We start from the raw sequence: 11,097 nt of genomic DNA, 5'->3' as shown, positions 1-11,097 counted from the left end.
GCTTTTATGTCCCAATTTTCCCCTCAGCCTTGTGGGCTTGAAACAAGAAAAAAGAGTCACGAGCATCAAACCGGACAGAATGCGTCTATCATCTATAGAATGTGACGTGCCTCCTCTTTCCGTTGGATGGACCTCTCCACCCGGTGGCGGAAGTGGTGGAAGTGGTAAGGCTGACAAAACTAACTAGTTAGTGAAATGTTAAAAGAGGTAGAGTGAAGGGACAGGGCGGCGGCTGTGCGGAAGAGAGTTACTAGATCGGGTTAAGACCGATGAGAGCGGACTAACACAATAGTCATGTCAGACAAAAGCTAGTTTACGGACCTCTGAGGGCCGCGGTCCTTTTGGTCCAACAGGTCATCATGGCGGAATGCCTTCGCAGAGCCATATTCAGCAGCCCTGGAACATTGTCAGAAATTCGTTGCTGATCTGCTTCAAAACCAGCAGAGCAAGGTTTCGCAGCCAACTAACTACGCTGTTCTCGGCCTAATCGGTCAACAAATTGCGTCCGATATTCTCACAACGCACTTTGACCACGAGCACAATGATTGTAAGAATCCAGCGCTGTAATCGTTCTCGCAACAACTACTCCGTGAATCAAGAATACCCTGGTAGGTAATATACAGGGCTTCAGGCTCTTGCAATTTGCAGTCTCGCAGCTTCCGCCTTGCGGCTCCGACTCTCCCACACATCGCCCGCGCTCATTACTGTTGACGCCCTCACATCTTGGACGCCTGACACCATATCACTTGAAGCTTTGAGGACCTCGAGGCCCGAACAATTGCTTGTGTGTAGCAGAAGATTAAAGGAGCAGAGTAACAGAAACCAGGTGAATGGCCATCATGACGTTCCGGAATGAGTGCCAACTTGGGATATAGTATTAAAAATCACCTAAATCTACCAAAGAAGATCGGCATGAGCAACCACTATCAAAGAACATGCTTAACCTTGAATAGGCAGCTGATGTGCACCTATGATCGGTAGGCTTTCAGCATCGCAAGCCTAGCACCTTGGCACACCTTCTGCTCAGAACTAGAATCATACACCAACGAAGAGGAGTACGAGCCCCTAGGGCGCGGAGCGCGGAACGGGTTAGAACAACTCAATCAATCAATGTGGCCATTACCGTATTAGGTCCTGTCCGTCCCTTTCCTTTTCCTTGATTTCGATGCGCTGGGCGGGCCAGGAAGGCAAAGGTGAGCTTCTATCACAGAGAAAGCGAGACAGTAAGTCTGAACCAAAGAGCGTACAACAAGGCGCTGTCAGTGTGCCTACGCCGACAGAGTAAGCACTTCATAAGCGATATTGAAAGTGAAGATTTTGAAAAATTCCGAGTACAGAGTTTGAGTCAGGTGTGGAGAGAGAAGGCAAACTCCAGGAACGCCTGAAAATCGAGATCGTCTCGCTCACTGCCACCACAACGGCTTCCACACAAGGCTGCGGCCTGAATTCGTGTCAGACAAATCGCCGATGGGCGGCCAGTTGTGAGCGCGGTCCTTTGGGATCAACAAGTTTATTTTAAAAGCAACTTTCCGAGGCTGGTTTGGGGAGTTTTTCCAAAAGCGGAGAATTTAGAACCTTACCCATGGCCTTGGAGGTCATCAAACCATCCTCCTCCCTATGGATATCCTCCTCCTTGCTATCCTCCTTACTATCCTCCTCGCTATCCTCCTTACTATCCTCCTTACTATCCTCCTCCTTGCTATCTTCTTCCTGTCTATCCTCTTCCTTGCTATCCTCCTCCTTGCTATCCTCCTTACTATCCTCCTCATATCCTCCTCTCTATTTACGCCATAAAGGCGCTATATAGAGCTCTCCCTACGTTTATGCTTCTCATAATTCAACACTATAGTTTTTTATCTCAAAAATTTGGCAGTAAGGTTACAAGAGAGTCTATTTTACTAACCGGGCGACTTTGGGCATTCTGATACGATAATTAGGTGGTCAATGGCCATCCTCTACCCTCACCGTAATTCTGCCCCGCAGCGCCAGCAATTCGAGGGTAGCGGCAAGGAAGTCGCAACAATTTTGCAACGCACAATAATCTTGTGTCCAAATACCTATATACGCAGCCAAGCAGAGCTATCACACTATCAGTACCCCGCCCAGCAATTGCACCACGACCATTTACCAGAGAGATCAAAGCACAAGAAGTCATGAACCTGCCTTGGCCGCTGCCCAGTGCGATTCGCAATCTAACCGTAATACAACTGCTGCGATAGGAGGGGCAAGGAGGATGACGCTTAACGCGATCAGCTTCGCAGCTGGCCCGTTCAAAAATCCTGAAATCGTGGATGAAGGGCGTGAAGACTGATACTACACACTGCCCACAAAGATGACAGGAGAAAGTTTAGCCTAGCCCTAAGTAAACCAAAATGTCTAGCTTCCTGCTTTACTACTTATACACTCACTGTTCACTGTCTACAGATCTGCTACAAGACGATATCACGCTGAGACTACAAGGCCTCCCGGGGTTTCTATAAACTACTAAATAGGCAATAAAGATCTCTATTTTTAGAATCAGCATCGCGTGACTTCAATGTACTGCTATACTAGCTACATAACACCAGGTCGACTGATCGGTTTACACCGTTCACATATACACGTAGTCGAGTGGTCCTGCTCGCCTTACCTCAGCTTGCTCGAATCTAAACTTCCTGATTCTCGTCTGTCTGTCGTGCGCGAGGATGTTTCCCTCCATTTGAATCAAATTGAGTCAAATAAACCAAATCAAATGCTGGGCGAATAAACCAAATCCGTGCTTTCGTCAAACCAAATCAAGACTTTGAAATTTGACAAATTAGTCAAATGGAAGTCTTGGCGGAAAAGTCTTTTATTTTGAAATTTATTTTTGATAAAAAGATAAAAGACTTGGCAGACTCTTTTTGTGAGATAGATTAGAATCCTTGACAGTCCTCTTAACAAAATATTGCTTACTAACGTTTGACTCCATTTGACAAATGAGTCAAATCAAATCAAATCGAGCTCTAGGATTAGATAAGCAAATCAAATGAGGGTCATGATTTGGTTTATTTGATTTGATGGATACACTGTCCTGGGTTGTTTCTATTTGTAGGAACTAGTATACTACGCACTAACTCGTTAATGGAGTGCATTGTAATATACCCCGTACTTTGAATTCATGTATTAGGCTTTGGGTTCTGTTGTGTTGGGATTCTGGCTGGATGGAGTACTGTTGGAGTTCGTTGGATAGCAGTATGGCTATGGTAGGAAAAGGGATGGGATGAAGCACGACTCAAGCACATTCACGTAGTAATGTCACTTGTAAAATAAGGAGCCAGGAGCCAGGAGCCAGTAGCTAGACAGACGGGTTAAATGGTATTGCCATCAATGTTCCGGGACGAAGTCGGAGGAAGGCTGGAATATGGAGAGGGAGGAAGAGAAATTCGAGGGTAATTTCCCCCAAAAATTGTGCATGAAGATTTGGTACACGAACATCTCGCCCGGACAGGTAAGAAAAGGGTCGAGCCCTCGACCAACAGAAGGAATCACTGCCATGAAGCAGAGATAGCTGTATACAATCCGAAAACTGGAAACCGATTTATTCTACACCGAGTTGCACAACAGGAACTACTTCAACCATGCCTTTAAACGATGGTACTTGTAGCGCTGGACAGCTCGACAACAATTGGTTGTTTGAGGCTTATCCTGAAAGGACCTATGCCGTATCCTTCGCCCGCTTCTGGAATTGTGGGGCTGTCCCGTACACTGTGGTATACTCCTCGATGTAACGAGCCTTGTCCCGGGCGGCTCTGTCCTCGTACGGCTGGATTTGTATCAGTATAAGTATTCTGTACTATGTGTAGGAAATAATAGGTGAGTAGAAATTACCTTTTTCTCCTCTGCAGAAAGAGCTCTCCATTCTCTTCCAATCAGGGCACCAACCTCACCAATCTTCATGTTCTTCATGTCGCCGGATGCAAATCGTTCCTTCAAAAAGTATGTGTATGACGTTCGGGCCTGTTTGACGATCCGCTCATCTTGGATGTGAGGGTATATTTTCTTTGAGCCTTCCTTCTTCGCTTGCCGCTTTAATTGGCTGCGAGCGGCATTGGCTGCCTTGATCTCGACTGGTGAGTGCTCACCCAACCACTTCTTGAAGGCAGCTTCGTTCTTGGCTTTGTTTTCATTTGCGACGTGGTTCAGACGCTGATACGTAAGTCAGTCTGGAGTATGACTAAAAGAGGATGAGGTTTACCTCCATCTCTTCCGGGCTAAGGTTTTTGTATTGAGCTGATACCTCTTTTGAATGCTGTGAGAGGGACATCCCCTTGGAACTCGTTTCAGTAGACAACACTATGAAGGCGGTTGAGGGTAGCCGTTTGGGAGGATCCAGCAAAGCTATCTTCCGAAGATCCTTTTTCTTTTTGCCCGCATCCTTCTTCTCCTTGGCTGCTTTTTGTTTATCCGTCAATCTCTTTCGCTTCCCTTCTGGTTTTGATTTGGTGCTGCGCTTCCGCTTAGTTTTCCGAGCAGGCTTCTTAGCAGCAGGCTTCTTGCGTGTAGCTGTTTTCTTCGAGGGAGCTTTATCTGGCACACCTGCTGCTGCATCGCGTTGAGCTGCAGCTGGTTTTCGTTTGGACGCCGCAGGGCGGCCGGTATGGGCCTTCGGCTTTCCAGGTTTCGTCGCGTAAGATCGTGAGAGAAGCTGTCCGAGTGTTGAGGTAGAAGCATTACATTGTAGCAAAGAGCTAAGATAGCCTAGGTTGTTGTTGAAGGTGACGCGTGACCACGAGTGCGCGCAAGACAGCCGAGTAGCTCTTAAGTGGGATAGTCGTGTAACTGATTGATGCGATAACACCCTCCTGGGCGACACAAAGAACTTCATGCCTTACATTCAAGGAGCGGAGAAGGGGGTGTTGAGGTATCGAATGAAGAGCTCAACCTCTTCTGTGGGAATCAGGGGAGGCTGGTGACTTAACTACCAGCAAATAGCTTGGTCAGGGATCTGCAACACGGGCAGCTCCTGAGGCTTCAAGCGCGTTAAATTAGGCGCAGCACCTCAACCACAAGCGCCACGTCTTGGCTCGCCTGTCCGCAATGTCTCCGGGGGCCATGTGGCGGTGGAGGGGTTTTCATGCAGATTAATCCACAGGGTTGACAGCCCATTGATTCACAGAATATTCTATTCACCTTCGTTTTTCGCCTTGAGCTGCCAGATGTTCGCCTAAGTCAGGGCGGAATTATTCCAGCTTATTCGTATCGGCCAACAATTTTTACACGTCATTTGTTCAAAACCTCGTCTTCAATATCGCGAGAAGCTCGCCTGGTCCTTGATGCGGGTCAAGCAGTAAAACTCACTCATTTACAGCCTCTGTAGATGGCTCGCCACGGGGATACTCGCTCACCATCACCTGTAGGAAGCTCGTACTCTTCATCAAAGCGAAATCGGAGGGAGGAAGACGGATATGATCGAAGTCGGCGGGACGATGGAAGAAGCCATCGTAGAAGATCTCGGTCTCGAAGTCCGGAGGTAAACAAACCCTTGCTCTACCTCAAAGACCAAAGTACTTACCGACCTCCCAATCAGCGCCGCCACCGAGATAGAGAACGCGATCGCGATCGGGACCGGGAGCGTGAGCGTGATCGAGAGACCTACAGAAGACGAGACCGTTCCCCAGCCAGGCGCTACGATGACAGACGAGATGTAGACCACTACAAATCTGGGCGACGAGATCGTTCACGTGATCGACGGCGGTCAAAAGATCGAGACGATCGTCGTAGAAGTCGTGACAAAGATTATCGAAGCAGGCGGCAAGACTCCAGAGAGCGCGATGGTCGAAGAAGAGACGATTCTACTGACTCTAGGCGGAAGACTAGGAGGGAAGAAGGCAGGGAGAAGGCTTCGGCGAAACCGTCCACCAGTCAATCTCGCGAAGTAAGTCCATATTACAGCTTCACCATAGAGGAAGACACAGCCGCTCAATTGATGATACAGACCTCCAAGCCATCAACTCCAAATCAGAATGCTGAAGAACAGAAGGCTGCCCGCCTTGCAAAGTTAGAGGCTTGGAAGAAGAAGCAAGCTGCTGAGCAGGCTAAAAAAGATGCCGAACTGGCAGCAGCTGGAGGTGCGAGAAGCATTCTTACCGAAATCGATAAGAAAGCTAGACTTTCCCCAGTTGCCTCCTCTCCTCAGTCACCAGCCGTCCCAGGCAACGTATCACCTGTACCATATGCTGGCAAATTTGATCCAAAAGCAATCGTCAAGAAGGCACACGTACCAGCGGCCACTCCAGAGGTTCTGGGCGCTGATCTGGCTGCTCCACAGCTCCCGAAACAGTCTGCTGTATCAAGCACGTCAGGAACTTTTAAGGCTGACAATACAACAGTATCTAACAGCACCACCAAGAACGGTCAGTCACCGCGCCAACCAAATCCTATGTTCGTAGCTGACAGTCTCCAAGCATCTTTCAAAACCCGAGGCAATGTTAGCGGATTCGGTCTCGGTGCTAAAGTTCCGTCAGAGGCAGAGAAGTCCAAGACCGGCCCAGTATTCGAAGAAGAAGAATCTAGCCGCAGAAAGTTGGAGAAGTTGCCCACGCCACCTCTTGGAGAAGTTGACTTGAACAAGACTAACGGCGTAAAGGAGGATGGAGCGGATGTCGATGACGGTGACGATGATGACGTGGACATGCAGGTTGATGGTTCAGAAGAGGAAAGGCTGGCGGCAGCACGAGCTGCGGCTGAGAAAAGAGAGGAGCTGGTGCAATCTCAAGCTGGAAGAAATAAAGCGGAGAATGGTATGCTGCCAAGTAACAGTGCGAACGGCGGTGATACATCTATGACAGATGCTCAACCGGAGGCTCCACCTCCAGATGCAATGGAAGAAGATGATGCAGATCCTTTGGACGCTTTCATGTTGGGACTTAGAGCTACGCCGTCGAAAGCATCTGGCGTAAATGGTATAAAATCCTCGAAATCAAGACAGCAAGAGCCTCAGGCAATATTTGGTGACGACGAGGTTGACCTCACAGCCATTGATGCTGATCCAGGTGACATCCTAGCCATGGCTAGCAAGAAGAAGAAAAAGGATATACCAACAGTCAATCATGCAAAGATAAAATATGAACCATTTAGGAAGAACTTCTACAGCGAGCCTGTCGACATGTCAGGTTTGAGCGAAGCCGAGGTTGCCAACCTGCGACTCGAATTGGATGGTATTAAAGTACGTGGAGTAGATGTTCCAAAACCAGTACAAAGATGGGCCCAATGTGGTCTGGGCGTACAATCCTTGGATGTGATTCAGAAGCTCGGATACGCAGCACCTACTTCAATTCAGTCTCAAGCGATACCGGCAATCACCTCCGGAAGAGACGTTATCGGTGTCGCGAAGACAGGCTCAGGCAAGACTATCGCTTTCTTGTTGCCAATGTTCAGACACATAAAGGATCAGCGGCCGTTGGATATGCTAGAAGGCCCGATCGGTTTGATCCTATCACCAACCCGTGAATTGGCGACACAGATCCACAAAGAGTGCAGACCTTTTCTAAAAGCATTGAACTTGAGGGCAGTCTGCGCTTACGGAGGAGCACCTATCAAGGACCAGATTGCTGATCTCAAACGTGGGGCCGAAATCATAGTCTGTACCCCTGGTCGAATGATTGACTTACTCGCAGCAAATTCAGGTCGTGTAACCAATCTACGACGAGTCACATATGTCGTCTTGGACGAGGCCGATAGAATGTTTGACATGGGTTTCGAGCCGCAAGTCATGAAGATTCTGGCGAATATCCGTCCTGATCGCCAGACTGTCCTGTTTTCCGCTACCTTTCCGAGGCAGATGGAAGCGTTGGCCCGCAAAACCTTGTCCAAGCCTGTTGAAATAGTTGTCGGTGGACGTAGCGTTGTTGCACCGGAAATCACTCAAATCGTTGAAGTGCGCAACGAGGATCATAAATTCATACGCTTGCTCGAGCTGCTTGGCAACATGTACTCTGACGAGAAGAATGAAGATGATCGGGCCCTCATTTTCGTTGACCGCCAGGAATCAGCAGATTCGTTGCTGCGAGATCTGATGAGGAAAGGATACCCTTGCATGTCAATACACGGCGGCAAAGATCAAATCGACCGAGATTCAACAATCGACGATTTCAAGGCCGGAGTTGTCCCGATCCTTATTGCAACCTCAGTGGCAGCGAGAGGGTTGGATGTCAAACAGCTGAAGCTCGTGGTCAACTATGATGCACCAAATCATTTGGAGGATTATGTGCATCGTGCGGGTAGGACTGGAAGAGCAGGCAACACGGGAACTGCCGTAACGTTTTTAACCGAGGAACAAGATCGTTATGCAGTTGACATCGCCAAAGCGCTCAAGCAATCCGGCCAACCAGTTCCAGAACCGGTGCAGAAATTGGTGGAAGCGTTTAACGAGAAGGTCAAATCAGGCAAGGAGAAGGCTTCTGCAAGCGGATTTGGTGGCAAGGGACTGGACCGCCTGGATCAAGAACGAGATGCTGCTAAAGCTCGCGAACGCAAGACTTTCAAGACTGGTGAAGAAGGCGAGGAGGACGAGAAGGAAGACAAGGATACTGTTGGTGATGATCTTTTCGCAAAAGCCGCATCTGGTATCAAAGCACTCGACGCTAAACCGGAGCCAATACCTGGTGTTCCCAAAGGCATTGATCTTGATGGTAAGATCACCGTGCATAGGACCGAGAAGGAGACAGGGCCACAAAACCAAATGGACAAGGTCGCTGCAGCGGTTCAAAACATCGCCGCCAAATTGTCGAAAGCGGGTGTCATGCGGCAAGGGGTGCCCATCGATAACAAAGGACCAGATGCAGGAGCTTTCCATGCGACACTTGAGATTAACGATTTTCCTCGTAAGTCAATTTCTGTTCTCCTTATTCAGATCTCATGCTAATATTTCTGCAGAAAAAGCTCGTTGGGCTGTCACCAATCGAACCAATGTCGCCAAAATCCTTGAATCTACTGGCACCTCGATCACCACCAAAGGATCGTTCTACGCTGCTGGAAAGGACCCGGGTCCGAACGACAATCCGAAACTGTATATTTTGGTGGAAGGCGACACCGAAGTCGTGGTGCATGATGCTATGAGGGAGCTGATGAGGTTGCTGAAAGAGGGCACTATCGCTGCAGCTGATACCGACACTCGGGCACCAGGTAGATACAGTGTAGTCTAAGCAGCGAGATGAAATAGAGTATATTGCCATTGCTTTTTTCTTTGTGACGTTTGCCCGAAAATCAGCAGGCTCGCCTGTGTTCCAGGTTTCCGCAACACCTTCATACAATCCGAGCACCCCTAGCGCTTTAACTTGTACTCGAGGTTGGAAGCACAATCAGCATCTTTCCAACAGATGAAGTTCCGCTCGTCGTCGTCATATTTCAGTTCCTCAATACCCTTGCAGCATCAACCTCGTTCTTGACCACCATCCAGCCTCGGGCCTTACTTAGCTAAGCGGTGATTGCTAGCGCGAAATTTCCCGATGGAGGCCACACAAAATCCGCTTCGTGGGGAGGATTTTCGAGATCCGCTTCACGGTCAAGCAGAGCCAGCAGCTGGACCAGTCTGGATACGCAAGTCAGACATGGCAATGGCCGAGTCAGTAACCCTCTAATCCAACCCCAGAAACCCGTCTGAGTCTGACGTGTTCTAGGAAAGAGACGCCACTCAAGGCCGTCCAGGTCGAGGGCTTGGTATGCGATAATGCTGGAATTGCTGACCACAATGCTGACACGCCCTTAGGTGGTCATGAAGATCATAAAACACTGTTCGCAAAGGTTCCCAACCACAGCGACCGGCGCTCTTGTGGGCATGGACGTTAACGGCACACTCGAAATCACCAACGCTTTCCCACTGCCCATCATCGAAATACCACCCGAGGCACATTATGAAGGCCAGCACATCAACACAGCGGCTGCCGCACCTCGAGCGAAAGCAAATACTGGATATCAGGCGGAGATGATCAGAATGTTGCGAGAGGTCAACATAGACGCACAGAGTGTTGGTTGGTATACAAGTGCCAACATGGGCAACTTTTGCAACACCAATTTCATCGAGAACCAGTATTACTACCAAAAAGACCTCAACGAGAACACCGTTGCGCTGGTACATGATGTCAGCCGAAGTTCACAAGGAGCTCTTAGCCTGCGAGCCTTCCGACTATCACCACAGTTCATGGCGGCTTACAAAGAGAACAAGTTCACCACAGAGAAGTTAGTCGCACACCTTCGTATCACTCCCTCGAGCAAAGCTAATTCAAGCAACAGTCTTCAAAAATCCAACCTTCGATATCAAGACATCCTTGTTGAGCTTCCGGTCCAAATACACAATTCCCACCTCCTCACCACCTTCCTACACCAACTCCCCACACCACCTCCACCCACCTCGCTGGAGGAACCTACATCAGTCTCATCCATAGAAACGAACCCCTTCCTCTCTTCCAACCCCCTCCACCCCAATTACGACACCCTCTCCCTCAACATCGACCCCTTCCTCTCCCAAACCTGTGACCTCCTTCTCGACTCCATCGAAACCCACCACACGGAATCCAACAACTTCTCCTACTACTCTCGCGCCCTCGCCCGCGAACAGAACAAGATTGCGCAGTGGCAAGCCAAGCGGAAAGCTGAGAACGCACTGCGCGCGTCGACCAAGCAGGCTTTACTGCCGGAGGATGAGTGGCAGAGGCTGTTCAAGTTACCAACGGAGCCGAATCGATTGGAGAGTATGTTGAACTCAAGGCAGGTGGAGCAGTATAGCCGGCAGGTTGATGGATTTGTGGCGGGAACGACGGGCAAGATGTTTGCTGTTAGGGGGAATTTGTTGCCGGGGGAGGGGGTGGGTGGGGATTGAGGAGGCCCAAGAGAGCAGGGAGCAGAGCTGTTGCGAGGAGTGGGAAGAGGCGTGTTCTGCTAGGCATTTCGTAGATAGCGATCAAACTAGAGGGGAGACCTTTAGCCCACAGGGGAGCAGGTGCTGCTAACTAGTGAGGACGTCAAATCCTGTATACTGAGTACCTGTGCTAGTTAGCTCCACACTTCCGAGAACTATGTGCCACCGCCAGCGTAGTAGTAGGCGATAACCTGACCGAGTGAGTTACTTGATCCGTGAAC

General features: G+C 49.3%; 2 protein-coding genes across 2 annotated transcripts; one reads left to right on the top strand and one right to left on the bottom strand.

Moving 5' to 3' along the window:
• Positions 1-3,676: 3,676 nt before the first annotated feature.
• Positions 3,677-4,846, bottom strand: EPUS_00751 (uncharacterized protein; the record flags this gene model as incomplete). Its single annotated transcript, XM_007801531.1, has 3 exons — positions 3,677-3,784; positions 3,850-4,167; positions 4,217-4,846. The coding sequence occupies 3 exons, from the start codon at positions 4,844-4,846 to the stop codon at positions 3,677-3,679; spliced, it is 1,056 nt and encodes a 351-aa protein (XP_007799722.1).
• A 601-nt stretch (positions 4,847-5,447) lies between these two features.
• EPUS_00750 (uncharacterized protein) lies at positions 5,448-10,837 on the top strand (the record flags this gene model as incomplete). The annotated part of the gene is made up of 8 exons (XM_007801530.1): positions 5,448-5,491; positions 5,549-5,630; positions 5,670-5,874; positions 5,925-8,843; positions 8,896-9,144; positions 9,454-9,583; positions 9,639-9,678; positions 9,728-10,837. 8 exons carry the CDS (start codon positions 5,448-5,450, stop codon positions 10,835-10,837), a joined length of 4,779 nt encoding a protein of 1,592 aa, XP_007799721.1.
• Positions 10,838-11,097: the final 260 nt, after the last annotated feature.

Source organism: Endocarpon pusillum (genome assembly GCF_000464535.1).
Source record: "Endocarpon pusillum Z07020 unplaced genomic scaffold scaffold1300, whole genome shotgun sequence".
In the NCBI taxonomy this organism is placed as follows: domain Eukaryota; kingdom Fungi; phylum Ascomycota; class Eurotiomycetes; order Verrucariales; family Verrucariaceae; genus Endocarpon; species Endocarpon pusillum.
This window is presented reverse-complemented; position numbering and strand designations above follow the sequence as displayed.